This window comes from Hermetia illucens, chromosome 1 (genome assembly GCF_905115235.1).
Source record: "Hermetia illucens chromosome 1, iHerIll2.2.curated.20191125, whole genome shotgun sequence".
In the NCBI taxonomy this organism is placed as follows: domain Eukaryota; kingdom Metazoa; phylum Arthropoda; class Insecta; order Diptera; family Stratiomyidae; genus Hermetia; species Hermetia illucens.
This window is the reverse complement of record NC_051849.1, coordinates 106,904,850-106,919,993: the sequence shown is the minus strand read 5'-3', so window position 1 is coordinate 106,919,993 and position 15,144 is coordinate 106,904,850. Positions and strand designations below refer to the sequence as shown.

The 15,144-nt window shown below is 36.8% G+C and overlaps 1 protein-coding gene across 5 annotated transcripts in view; it reads right to left on the bottom strand.

The window, feature by feature from the left end:
- Window positions 1-295: 295 nt before the first annotated feature.
- Window positions 296-15,144, bottom strand: part of LOC119648706 (flotillin-1) — a 32,310-nt gene continuing 17,461 nt past the window's right edge. For 2 of the 5 annotated variants that reach the window (XM_038050517.1, XM_038050524.1), the window contains 4 exons: window positions 9,767-10,237; window positions 9,493-9,636; window positions 9,266-9,430; window positions 296-611 (listed from right to left, as the gene is read on the bottom strand). In XM_038050517.1, coding sequence (XP_037906445.1) covers window positions 558-611; window positions 9,266-9,430; window positions 9,493-9,636; window positions 9,767-10,237 — 834 coding nt within the window. In that variant the 3' untranslated portion in view covers window positions 296-557. Of the gene's footprint in view, window positions 612-2,102; window positions 2,928-7,849; window positions 8,395-9,265; window positions 9,431-9,492; window positions 9,637-9,766; window positions 10,238-15,144 lie in introns of those variants that run through there. The other 3 variants (XM_038050532.1, XM_038050548.1, XM_038050540.1) reach the window with 2 other exon arrangements.

Genomic DNA, 15,144 nt, shown 5'->3' with positions numbered 1-15,144 from the left:
TCGTAAATAAAAAAGTAAGGATGAAAAAGTCTTGTTGACTCCGCAATTTAATTCAGATGGCTTGTCAAAATTGGCATCATTCACACTAGAAATCGCAACGAGGCTTCTGTCCGACCTCGTCGTTTAGTAAACAGATGATACAACCAACTGATCCCGACAGACCGTTCTAGGTTGCCTTTTCATGAACAGCTTAAATATTCAAAGACCTCAATATTCAAAGGCTAATTTTAAAAAAAATTAACTTGGGACAGGGTTATGCGTTTTTCAAAGGAGACGTACAATCGTAATCACAAAATCATTTTATATTGCGTTTTATTAATATTTTATTTAATTGAATAACAAAATACGTAAGCAAATAACCAGCACTGCCTTGTAAAAACCTTAAGTTCTGTGAACATAAAAGTATTTCTCATGAGGTAACATACAGAAGTGCAATTTTACTAAACAAAAACAGTGCAATATAACAAAACATAATAATAAAAAAATGTTATAACAAAAATCGTGTTTTTCAGCCGACCACATATACGAGTAATTTGTATCCATCGGTTCCTTGAAGTTTAGGATCGTAATTTGTTATCACCGATTGTACGTGGGGTTTCGAAGCTGGTTAACTGAAACAAATAATGTTGAAAATAATAAACGATGTCAAACCGAGTTAAATATTAGTAAAACTAATGTTTCTGTTAATGTATATAGTGCAAGTTCTTGAGAGAACGGAGGCGGGACCAGACATTCAAAAATATGTAGTGTATGTTATGAAATTAATATCTTTTCACTTTCTGATTTATTATGATTCAACACTTTTTATTTTCGAAGCAATAGTAAAAGTGCAGCAGTTCCCGTGACCAGTACCAGAATTTTTCCTTTAGGTACCTGATGCACAGTATTATGCTTTGATAAACAGTCGAGTCACTGTTCACATGTAAAACTTCGTCTGGCTTTTGGTAGTTGCTCCTTCTTAGCAAATTAAAATCTCGTGCTTACAATATTAGATCATGAGATCGTGACTTCTTAACCTTTCTAGCTGACAAAGGGTTGTGTGATTTAAAATCACCTGGATCTGCGAGTTTCCATGGTGACGGAGTCATTGCATATGCCTAACAGCATGTGTTTCCATTTCTTCCAATACCAATTCTACTTGCAGATCACGTTGCAAGTCATTATTAGGCATAACCCAACGGGCATAAACAGGCAAACATGAACTAGATCTCAGAATACTTTATTTTGAAAGGTTTATATTTTTTATAAGTTCCACTTGCAGCTTAAGTCCTAGATTACCGTTTCCTGTTCACTCCTTAGTCGAGTATAGAAACTATTAATCTGCACCCTTATGCATGTGGAACGTCTACATTCAGATGGTATATTGGGTTGGGGAAAAAGAAATGTCATATTTTGTCAATAGATGGCGAAACTTAAACATATCTTGTGTTGTACTTATCGCATCTGATCATACTATACGGTGATTTAAAGACGACAATCTGTGCTACAAGTGTCTCTTTGACAGTGTTGTGATCGTATGTTTCAGTCTCAAGTTATGGCGCGTCAAAAATGGAGTCCACCAAGCAAGAAATTCGTCATATTTTACGTTTATACTACCTGAGAGTTAAAAATTCAACGAAGGCGGCCGAAAAAATTTGTGAGGTTGACCCGATACTGTAACGATTCGCACAGCGTTGATTCGATCGATTTTGTTCTGGTGTAGTGGATGTCGAAAATACACCGCGTACTGCTAGGCCAAACGTCGTAGAAACCGATAAAATCGTCTAAATCATCCAAGTGGACCGGCATGTGAGCATTCGCTCGATTGGCCAGGAACTGGGTATAGACCATAAAATCATTTGGAGCCATTTGCAGAAGATTGGATTCCAAAAAAAGCTGGATGTTTGGGTATCAGTGCCTGTACTTAATGAATATAATTCGTCGACATCTTAAATGGAACCAACGAATGACGAATACAGTTCCTTGCCATAGTTGATTAAAGACTACTCCTCACACTGAAAGCCCAAACAATATATTTCCACATTTGGTTGTTAAAAAATGTGTTGTTGACCCAATTGCGAATCAGCTAGCAGCTACTGGCAACTAAATTAAACATGTTCCACTTCTATAATGGAGTATTTTTTATTTACCCTTTGTAACCGAACAAAAATTCTTTTATACAATTAATAAATACTAAATCTTTGGAACAGAAAAATGCATATTTTTTCCTCGTAAAGGTAGTGTTTTGGTAATACATAATAAGAAAGCTACATTTGAAAGAAGTTTTTCTAATTCTCGAATTTTTCCTTAGTTTTCTTTTTTATATTAAATTGCTCAAAAGGTCACAATTTAATCTCTTTAAACAATTCGCTATTAAAATATGTTGTTAAGGATTTCTTCTTCTGTTTTTTTTTGTTTATTTTTACTTTTTATTCTTTTACTCTTTAAATACATTATATGAACACACCAAATATTTTGTTAATTTTTTCTTATAAAGGTCTTAGAACATGTTTTGTGGTATTCCTTTGTTTAATTTTGTTGTGTCAACTCAAACGTATATGCTTGTATAAGTATCAAAGACTATTTGATTGTTCTGTTTATAATGTTTTGTATAAAGTTTTAGAAGAACCTTTTCTTATCTGAAATAAACAACACAGAGAGTGAAAGTAGTACAAATCGAGAATCTCATGTGTAGAATATTCAACCACGGTTTATGTATTTTAGTGTGGAATTTGTAACGCCATTGAGTATATTGACTTGTCTACAACGCTTATCGCTTGTAGAATGTCTTTGAAAAAGGCTTTCGTACAAATATTGAACAAATTTGTTAAGAATTTTGCTTATATAATTGAAATGCAATCCCAAGTAAATGTTGTTTTGGGTAAAATATCATTTTTGTGTACGTGTGTACATGTTCTGCTTTTAAGCATTTAGCCAGCATGCAAAGACTGAAATAAAATATAAAGAGAAGTCGTGATAAAAATTACATATAATTTATTAAGAAACATTTTTTATTTGAAACGAGAATTTTATGTTACTGTTTCGTTAAATGTTGATGGGATGAGAAAAATGTAAACAAAATAATTATGGCTGAATTTCAACGATTTTTTTTTCCGGATCACCACTGCAACACATAGGTAGTCTTTACTTGGTAAACGCCTTTCCTTGAGCATTAAAGACCTTCAACAGTAGGTTTGCTTGCATTCGTGAAGTAAACTCAAGTAAATTATTTAAAGCAAGCCTAAACATCTTAGCTAAATCTTCAGAAAGTAGTTTAAATAATTCTGCAGTGTTAGCGAGAAAATAGCATGTGCAAAAACTTGCAGCGAAAAAATTATCCTTCTTAAGGGGTTATTCTAGCGTTGAACCCGTAAAAAAGATATCATTTTAAAATTGTTATAACAACAAAATTTTTATTGAGTCCTTACAAGTAAAATGGTGGATGCAGTATCCAGATGTTGCAGCGTTAGAATCGCCCAGGGGAAATTCAGCAATAAATTTTGATTTTGGCAATTTGGCATGCTTTTGAAAATAGCATTCCCGATTTTTGTTGTTTTCTTATTGGAAAAACTGCTTCCAAATTTCAAAAATTTAAAATTTGTGTATAATTTTATGTGCATGCACTCGCAAGTAAAGCCATAGGCTTACATAAAAGGGATTAAATCAGTTCATTAGATTTTTCTCTGTGCTATTCCACGCACCAAAAACATGTTTTGAGAAAAAACTTTTGTTACTGATTTTTACTGTATGGGCACCGTCCAACAAGTGTTCTAAAAAATAGTTATCCAATCAAAATGAAAGTAGATATCAACGTAATGTTTTGAAGGATTATTTTTTATCTAACAAAACATGTTAAAGAAAAAATATCGAAAAGAAAATCCTTAACACTAAAATAACCCCTAATTTATAAAATGGTGACACTTGTTAAATCAGGCCAGCCAATAGTACGCAGCTCCGAATTTTTGCAATACCGGAGATTCAGAACTCGGAAGCAACTAATCTTCATTGCACTGAGAACAACTTAATGCCTCTTAAACACACTAGATATATTTTTTGCTGATTGAAAGTACGAATGTGTAAGTCATGAGTGACGCGACTTAAATGTGCCAGTCAGTCCATTTATGTGAGTGATGCGATTCACCACAAACGAGGCGAGTCGGCGAAATCAAACCACTTCAATTGAAGCGACAGCCATCAGCGTTACAAACTCAAAGACATGATACACATCTAACTAAGCGAGATATGCGAAGTGGGATTCGATTTAAACACCAACTGATGTGATGAAATTGTTTGCGCTGTTAATGCGATGTACTGTAGAGACAATGTTACTCGTTTATTCTGCATTATACCTGTATAGCAAATATGAAGTACTCTATTTATGAATGTTTACAATACGATCTGGTACCTTTCACATTTGTTTATCTAAACAATCGACCAAATAATAAACGTTAGATTGCATGTATATTGTATTAATTAGCTCCTTTGGTAATGGCTTACAAAGAAAAAAAAGAACTGGCAAAATAGAACATTTTTGCTTTGAGTTGCTTTTTAATTTTTCGAGGCGAATTTCCTTACAGCCAGTACTACTTCTATAGGTGAGGTGAAATATTGTTGAATATTTTGACGCACTCTTTTGTATCGATACGGCAAATTAGGTTAGTCGAAAAGAGTCGACTTACCGAAGAGAATCATATTTTCCGTCACTAATTGCATGCGATCTTGATCCCGCATCATACAACATATTGGATAGTTTCCGAAATAATAACCCTGGGAAACGAAATCTGTGGCGACCTTCAACTGATAATATTATAAACGAGAACTTTAACAAAAACTGAATCGAAATATCTACTATTGATCTTTGAAGGTGTTACGTTCCACTAATGGGTCCTCGAACGTTGATTGTTCCATATTATGAAAAAACATGTGCACTACTCATTTAGAACGAGCGAGATTTCCAAAGCAAGAGTATTAACTCTTCAGTTTTCAAAACAGACTTCAATACAAAATTTGGGTGAAGTGAAAACCAGCTTCCTCTTCAATATAAAAAATAAGGAAATTTCAAGAAAAAATAATCGAAGAATAAATAACCGCCGGCTTGATCTGCCTAAATGAAATTTATGTGTCGTTTTTGTTCTGTCTATTGCTGCCTCATTTGGCAGTATGAATTGTAAATACAATGAAAGAAGCCAAAATGAAATTTGTGGATTCGCTTTATTCCACAAGAAGAATATGTTAGAGGCAGCGTTAATGCAGGCATTTGCCAACAGTTTCAAAGGGAAGAGCAAATGGTACGTGTAAAAATGTTTTGGCTGATCGGTTTCGACAGGGCAGAGGTGATCTCATCAAACGCTGCCTCGCACTTCTGCTTTAAGGAGCAGCGTGACCGATAGCGATTACGAATTTTGTTTGCTCCGCCTATATTAAATTCCTAACCGACAAGGGTATTAATTATATTCTTCGAAACCGCCAGGTTTGCAACCTTGTCTGGTCTCCGCTAAGACACATCAACTTTTGTTTTGCGATAGAATGGTCCTGAGCCCGCCATTCCCTTAAAAGGCAGTTCTCCGTGCATTACCCCGTTGCCAGTTAATGTGGCCAGGATCCCGAAACAAAAGTGTATGTGAAGTGGCACAAATTTAAGCGGGAATTGAGTATGGAATATGACACGCAGCTTTAAATATAGGAAATGACAAGTGCTGCAACACAAAAGTGTGGTACCTCTCAAAGGGGATGGAACTACACTCATTTCAGGAAATCATAGCATAGAATATATCATATGAATGAAAAATACTTGTGGGGAAGTGTATGAGTTGTATGAGCTCCTGTACAAGCATACATACAAATACCTAACCAGTTCCAGCCAGTAAAAAGACTCTACTGGGATTTTAGCGGTTCGCACCAAGGTTTTCGGAAGATGTTCTTATGTTCCAGTTGATGAATGATATGCAATAAATGATGTGAAATAGCGCATTTGTCCATCAAGTAGTATGGTTTTCTCAATACCAAATATTAATCCGAAGAGTCCGCAGCTGATTTCTGTTAGTTACTTAATAGAAATGAAAACTTTTTACATATATACACCTCGTTTTTGAACGAAATTACGACAAATAAACTCAAAATTAATGATTTAAATTCTGGCAAAAAATTTGTGTATAACTATGGGCAAAAAACTTTCCATTTCCGCGGAACTATTGCAAAGCGTTAGGAGTAATAAACCGAGCATGCAAAAAGAATAACTATCCATTATCTAAACGAAAATTGAAAGAAAGTTCCAATATTCTGATAAATGCTAGAAATGTTCGCGCTAGCGCAGGGCAAAAAGGAACTTTAGGTTCTCATTCTAAAACAAAAGAAAGTAGGAAATAAAATAGTGCATGTTTGCCTCAGAATATTACACAAGCTATCAATCATTAACCTCATCTGTGAATAATGTGTTAAGTGCAAAAATAAAATTTTCAAAACAAAAGTATTGAAAGTTTGATAATTGTTCACATTCATAGAAACTCAGGCTTATGACTTCGTCGATTACTTGGTCTTCTTGATAATGACAACAAAAAAAAAACATTTTAGAATATACAAAAATATAAAAGTATAACACGATTTACTATTCCCAAAATTGTATTTAACCCACAATTCACAAGTGGCACAATATTTAAATATCACATCTCATTAAATTGAGATTAGATGAAAATTGGAAACAAAATGTTGAATCTTGTATGGAGGCCACACCGGGAATCCTTAGAACTTTTCCAATTAACAGCTACTACATGCGCGAGTTTCGTAAATTTAAGGAGAGAAACCTCATTAGGAGGCCTTCAGAATCGAATTTTTTTATTGCATAGATCGTTGGCTATCCCAGAATACACTGCACACATTTCAAAGCGTGTGCGGACGTTGAACTTAGGCTCAAACGTCCAGGAAGTAATCGCTTTATGGACTTACGAGATCTTGTACCGCTATGTAAATAGGGTATTTATAAAGACTTGACGTCAGTTCCTTGCATTTATTGTAACTGTATTTTGTTTGCAATTAAGGGTGATAGATGGCTTCATATCGGTGGCTTTCAAAATTTTGATCAAACGTTTTTGTCCGAAAATGACGTTTTTCACATTTACGGGAAATTTAACTCAAAAAGTAACAAAGCGATAATTGTGGCATTTGGAGGTATGAATCTTTACAAAATTACAAAGAATATGAACCATGACTTGGGATATCATATTTTTAAAGGTACCTTTTTGCATAATTAGTGGAACACCTGCAAAAATTTTTGATTTTGGATATTCTCGATTGCAGATGAGGTTCATATTCTTAGAAAATAAGTTAGTGATGTGAAATTAAAAGCCTTCCCGGTTTTAGATAAAAATTGGAGTCACCACACGTCCGGCAGGTGAAGAACTCTATTGTCGACGTTCGGCGGAATTATATCGGGCAACCTTTTTAAAGTTGTTGAAAATATGACTAATTTCTTGGTCAATTTGATTGAATTCCAATTCATTCTTCCCACTATAAAATCACAAAAAAAGGAAGTGAAAAAGTCTTCTCATGCAGTTTCATTCAGATTTTCATGGATTAAAAATCCTACTGACGGATTTTACCTCCACACGGCTTGATTTTTACACTTTCAATGCAAGCCTGCTATGAACCAGAGATTGAAGTTGCTACTAACGCTGCTCTCAAGCGAACTATCAGTAAAAGAGATGGACGGAAAACCACAAATGTAATCGATCTTGAAATCGTTTCGACTAACTCTAATACACAGGGTGAATATAGAGCATCCCTAACATGTTTTTCTAAATTAATTACAATCAGCAAACATTCCAAAAGAAGATAATTTCGTCATTGGTTTACGACTAGCGACATTCACGCAAGCAATCTAACTTTGAGCATTTATCATTCCATGAAGTTACACTCTAATATGATCTGAATGGATGTTGTATTTCAAATAACAAAAAAGGCAGAAAAAACATTCATGGAAAATACAACACTTCATATTCGATAATAATGCCATTTTTCGGGAAACGTAGAAACTGGCAGACACATAAATTCTAAAATCAGAAATTTAACTCTAAGGAATTATGACGAACTATATGAAATAAATAACTGTTTGCTTCTGAATGACACAATTTCTTGCAAATATTCCATTATTTTCAAAACATACATATGCACCGCATTTCATCTTTCTTTTCCTATAAATTTATATATCAAGGAAAAAAATTATATTCATCATAGTCATAATTGAAAGTTTGAGATTCGATAATTCCGAATATAGGTTTATAAAAAACAGTCTGTTCTAAATGAAAACGGTCTTGCATCTTAAGCTTAGTTGACTTGAATCGAAATACATTAAAATATACGCAAACTACATGATATCAAATGGCCACTTCCATCATAAAACTTCTACTGTTGTAACGTTCCCTAAAAGTCACAAGAAAAGATTAATAAGATGAAACACAGGAGTTTAGATAAAGGAAGTAAAATTATACATGTTTCAGAGGTTGGTGTTAACACTCATTTTTGAATACGTGCAATAGTCCTAAGTGTTACCTTCAAACATTAAAAAAATATTATTTATCATAATAAATAAAGAAAAATTGAGATATATTCACAACCCGCACTCTGCCATCTCCTAACCCTGCCACGATATCTCAATTGGTGGCATTTTCTAATTTCTAATTTTATGGAGGATGCTAAGACTTAAAAAACTACAGTTTTATGTCTACTTAACGGGGCAGTGATTTCTTTTCCACCGTAAGCAACGAAAATGGTTGAAATGAAGGAACAAGTGATCTTATAATCATGCGTGGGGTTAGTAAATTGTTTAGTTTCGAGAAGCCAATTTCAGAATAATAGTTCCTTAGTAACTTTCAACTCTAAATCATATGTCCTAATATCTTAGATACTCTTTTATCACGTTCTAGTACATTTTCTGGAAAAATATATTTATTTTAATTTTCTAAAAGCAGCATGTCGAAAGCTCTACACTTTTTGAATAACCATAGAAAATCTAAAAAGGTTTGGCTATTGTTATGATACATATATTAATGGATGAAGTCTTTTTGAAATTATGTTTGGGTTTGATTTGAAAGAGCTACTGCAAGTCTTATTTCATGGAGTGGAGTATTGTTTTGTCTAACTGAAAAAACTGTTCCGATTTGCTTTCTCTCACATCCTATGATTGGCTTTCGATTGATTGACATTCTTTATGCTTTTACCTTGTTAGTATATTTTGGCTGTTAGGTGCTTATTGTTTTGATTACGCTTAAATATATTTCGAATTTGGACCTACCCTGGCAATGTCGACACCGGTTATAGATTTAACCAATTCTGGCACTTTATTTACAATTTGAAGCACATCTTCGGTGAGTTTAGCAGCTCCCACGTCTCCCTGGCCTGAAGACACCATTGTGATTTTCTTGGCTTGTGATAAAGGAGCCGCAACTTCCGCTGCAATCTAACGAACAAATATTAGTATGAACATGGCTAAAACGGAACAAACAGAACAGAATAAAATACCTTAGGTAGAGTATCCAAAATCATGTCGACCATTGCCGCTTCACGATATTCTCTCCAGGCTTCAGCCTTCTCAGCCATTTGTTCTGCCTCTGCCTTTGCTTTAGCAGATATCGCAAAAGCTTCAGCTTCTCCACGAATTTTAATCTTAAAAATAAAATGTTTTATTCATTTTTCATGCCCATTAATTAGATATCAAACTGTTGTCGATGAAAATCGAACTTCTTAGGTGAGCACTCAATACTACATCACTATCACTAAGAAGCTAAAAACTCACCGATTCCGCTTCTGCTTGCGCTTCCAAAATCACTCTATTTCTATTCGCTTCCGCAATTTTCTCTAGTCGGTATTTTTCTGCTTCAGCTGGTCGTCGCACAGTTGCTTCCAATTCCTTTTCCCGACGCTGCATCTCTTGCTCCTGAACAGCAATCTCCTGTGTGCGTTCGACCACCTTCACCTGCATTTGTTCCTCTTTAATACGTTGCTTTGTTTTCGCCGCTTGCAACTCGTAAGCCATTTCAGCTTCCGCCTTTTTCGTTTGTACTTCAACATCGTAGGCGGCCTTCTTCAATTCGAAATCTCGTTGAGCTTTCGCAATCTCTGTATCGTTTAAGAAGCGTGCAGCCATACGTTGCTCTTCAGCAATAGCTTCTTTAATTTGTGCGTCGCAACGTGCTTCAGCCTCTCCAATACGAGCATCTCGTTTTACTTCAGCTGTTCGCGCCATACCTAATGATTTAAGGTATCCCTGAAAAATACAAAGCGATTCAAGCATAGTATGCAAAATAATTTCTTGTATTCATACGTTGATTAGCCTTGTTAAAATAAAACTTATGCTGGAAGCTCGCAACAATATGATTTCGCCAATGTCGCATGTTTATATTTTTAATTATCTTTAAAATGTATTTCGCTGAAGCTGCTCCTCGTTATTTCGCAACCGATGCCAGTAAAACAAAGCTATATTTACATCATTCAAATCATAACGCCGGCCGATGGAAACAGTGTTAGGAGACAACAAAAAATAGAAAATGTCAGCCAGGGTCGTGCAGCATGTGCAAGTCTGATAAAAATAACACAGAGTACAGTTTTTAAAGCGACAAATGACCCTAGCATAGCGGCAGAATGTGTACGGATTATTGCTAGTTTGAACCTTGCTCCTTTTAAAGTGAAAACCTTAAATAAACTGCATTAAATCCAATACACGCTTATATGAATATGAAATAAGAAAATAAGTAAGGATAATTTTCCTGCTTCTACGAAAGATAACATGTTTTAACCTTTCACTTGTAGTTTGCTCCCGGTTAAGTATATGTGTGGCCGCGATGTTTCTAGCGAAAAGATTTAAGTTATTAAAACGTAACATATGTTTGGCCACCATGGATTTCGAAACCTTTCTATTATTTCTTCTCGCTGCTTCTGCTTCCCTTAGGTGTTCTGTCACTAATCTTTTTGTTTGTCCGACGTACTTTTGGACATTCAGGGTATATTCCGCTCATTTTCATATATCCGTTTGGGATCCTTTTCACAAGACAGGCTTGTTTTGAGTGGGAATGGCACTGCTAGACCCAGTGACAAGAACATCATTTTTTTTGAAAATTCGTTTTAGCTTATGCTGCACAGGGGAGTAAGTTATATTTATGCGCTTTTTTGGTATTTGTTACGAGTATAATGTAGTTAAGTTCTCTCTCTCCATTTTTCGAGCTTTGTCTTTTATCATGGGTTCTATCATGTTACTATCAAAACCGCTCTTATTGGCCGTATCCATGACCCAACCAGTATACACCCTTGCACTGAAGAAAGGAACAAATTGTTCCTGAAATATCGATATATGCTGAATAAAATAATCACTACTAACGACGGAGATGGTGCTACATTTTAATTCCCGGTTAAGTGCCTGGTGGCAGGAGTGTTCGGGCAATGAGCCCCAAAAACATCCCAAAATTATTAAGAGAAATTAAAGATCCTTGTCCGGTGACGAAATTAATGCATCTAGAAGAGAAAGGAGGAAACATTACCCGCAAACACAGAATAAATCGATAAGAAATAAATACAATGTTGACACATTGACTTCATAAATATGGGATTTTCCTAAAGAATTGAAGATAAGTGGATACTTCCCATGGAACTGAAAGAGAAAATAAGGAATTCAGCAAAACATATTCCAGACAATATGTGGCTTGACAGCAGCATACGTGATATTTTCGATACCACAACAAAGCATTTTCAAATATATAAAAGTTGCAGCATACAAAGGTTGCATCGGGCAATTCAATTCGAAGTTAGGCAGGATGACCAACATTTGGAAGACAAATAGATTTGTCGCAAACTTACTTGGCCACTAAACCCAAGACTTGTTTGTTGTTTATTGCAGTTACGTCGAAGACATCGAAGTTGTCCGATTCAGCATATATAATCTCGGTAAAAAAATTAAAAATTTCCTGAGCTACAACTTCGTCTTATTGAATAAGTGTTTATTGCACTACTTTCTACATAATTGGGAAAATCTGATATTCCTGTCTGAACCAAGACTTCAAAAGTGTCCGAACAAAACTAATTATTACTCAAATAATGGGTGATGGGCAGTCTGCAGCTCAAGCAACCAGAATTTATGAATAATGTGATTTTAAGCAGATTCGACTATGATTGAAAATAATTTCGTTATATTTCAAAATAGGTTTAATACATTAAGATAGATAAAGTCAAAATAAATGATCGTGGTGGTGCTTCGATTTAGATATTTGCATTTTCGTTACGTGGCTAGCAGGAACTAATTACTCCAGCTAGTGAGAAAATGCGCAGATCGACCCCTGGCAACATAATTGTTTGTATTTCCGGCCGAAGAAAGAACGACGAAATGAAGAGGAGGGCGACAAACACACGTGAAATTTTGTATGATGACACGTGAGTTATCAAAGTGCTCAAAGGCCCCCCTTTCCCACATTCCCGAGCCAGGCTAACACAGAGGCGTCTAAGCACGTGTCGATGGAGCTTCAACATTTTCGGGCGAACCTTTACGGTCAATTTAGCCATTTTTTTTTGTTTTTGGGATAGCTCTTTCGACTAGGTCGTCTCCAGACACTCAGGATTCATAGTTAGTCATTACACAATTTACCAGGATAATCCGGAATCAGTAGACTTTTTTCAAATGTCGACAGCTGTTAAAGAATCAGTGCGTAAACACTAACATTTTTATCACGCTCATCGCATCCACTTTCCATCACATTTTCCGTTTCCTGCATATCTTCAAGTCTCCCGCGCCTAAAAACGGGGAAAATTGTACCAACTGGTCCTCCAAGTTGGGGGTTGAATAGGGCTAACAACCCTACACGAAGTGGGAAGCCACGAAAGGAGCCTCGGACAGGACTGACAACACAACACGACTCCGGCAACCAAAGCGGAATACCGACTTGCGCATTTGCTCATGGAAGGTGCACTCCCTCTACATAGAAGGAGCTTCCCAGCTAGCTGATGTCCTATCCCAATAACAGCGTTGCAGATGTATTGGACAGGGACCAGTTTCCTGGAGAAGAGCCGCTACAGCATATATTGTAGTGGCCATCCGGTAAACCACGTGCTCGGAGTTGATTTCTTAGTTAACTAAAAAATGAAAGCTGCTGTTATCGGCTTTCAAAATATAAGTGAACGGCTATGCACTCTGCTTTGCGAGACAAATTTCGAAATATAAGAGGAAACTGCAGAGTCGGCCCGTATACAGGCGATACATTGGCTCCCATAGCTTACACAAAACTACCAATGACAACGGACGGCGGACAAGTACCTGGTTGCGCGGAAAACGGTCCACAAACATGAGTGGGCCTTCCAGACGGGACTACTTTCCACAAAATTGACCATGTGTCACGTGTCAGACCAATATAGACTCGGACCACTATCTCGTTGGCATAGTGCTTCGAACTCGAATAATACAACCGCAAATCACGTCTAACAATCAGGAAAGAGTGAAGACTGCAGGCTATCCATAACAGAGACCTCCGTAACACCTATAAGGGACAAATGGATGCCACATTAACCGCAGCTAACAGATGTCCTGGAGTTGAAGCATCGAAGAATGACCTCCACAACCCCCTAAAAAACGTTATCATTTGTACGGTAACATATATACTTGGCACCAGACGCAAAAAAGTCGAAACGACTGGTTCGACGATGAATGTAAACTAGCAACGAAACGGATGTCGCATACCAGGCAATACTGCACTCTCGAAGAGACTTATCAGAACTTCGTCGAGTAGAAAAATGACTCCACAGAACGAAAAAGGAAAGGAAAAGAACCAAACAAGTTTGTGAACTCGAAAAGTACAAGGAGCAGCCGCACTAGTCGCGCAAGTTTTACTAATAAGTCAGCAGGATGAAGCATCGATCCTTATCCTGCCGAACCAAAGAGAGAAATCTGATTTCCATCAGAATGGACATATTAGAGCGCCAACTAAAAACGATGGGAACCAAGCATGGAAGAATTATAAGTCGGCAGGAGTCGATGAAATTACAGCCGAATTGGTTAAATATGGAGGCGACCAACTACACCAAGCGGTTCATCTACTTATACTCAAGGTGTGGGACAGCGAATCAATGCCTGACGATTGGTAAAGAGGCAATATCTGCCCCATACATAAAAAGGGATATATTACACAGTGCAGTAATTATAGAGTTATCACGTAGCTGAGTACCGTCTATAAGATATTCTCCGCTATTTTGCAAGGCTAGATAGCTCCATACGCCCAGGAAATCATCAAGGGATGGAAAAAACTGTTGGAATATAGTCATCAGTGAAAAAGTAATCCATGATGCAGATGTTAATGCAAGAGACACCATCCTCTTTAACTTCGCCCTACTACTGGCCTATCCTAACGATATTGACATTATGGGAGGAACAACCCGAGATGTACAAACTGCCTTCATCCAGATCGAGCAGGCGGCGACAGATCTTGGGCTGCACATTAATGAAGGCAAGACGGAGTACATGATGGCAACATCAACACCAAAGAACAGAGAAGCGACAACATCAAATCGCACTGGGCAAATAAGAACAATAAAGATAGGAGACTGCAACTTTGAGTCCGTTGATAATTTCTCTTATCCAGGATCGAAAGTAACAACTGATAACAGCTGCGACGATGAAATCCACAAACGATTGTTGGCAGGCAACAGAGCTTATTTCAACATACAAAAACTGTTCCGCTCGAAGCGGCTCACCATAGGGTCAAAGCTTTTACTGTACAAGACAACGATCTTGCCAGTTCTCATGCATTCCTCGAAGACCTGGGTTCTCAGCAAGAAAAATTGCGAACTCTTGGCAAACTTTGTGAGAAGAATTCTCCGAAGAATTTTCGGCCCCCTACATGTGGAAGGACGATTCTGTAGCCTAAATAACGACAAAATTTTTAAGTGATACCACAACCGCCTGTGGTTGTGGATAAAATCCGGCTCAATAGATTGCGATGGGCAGGTCATCTAATTCGTATGGGTGACGATGATCCTGCTCGGAAAGTCTATAAGGACAATATCTATGGTAGAAAAAGAAAACGTGGCAGACTCTGCTTCAGATGGAGCAATGGTGTAGGCCAGGACAACAGACAGCTTTTAGGGATATCGGATTGTGGACCTCGGCGCAAAACCGGGATGTCTGGAGTTCTGTACACA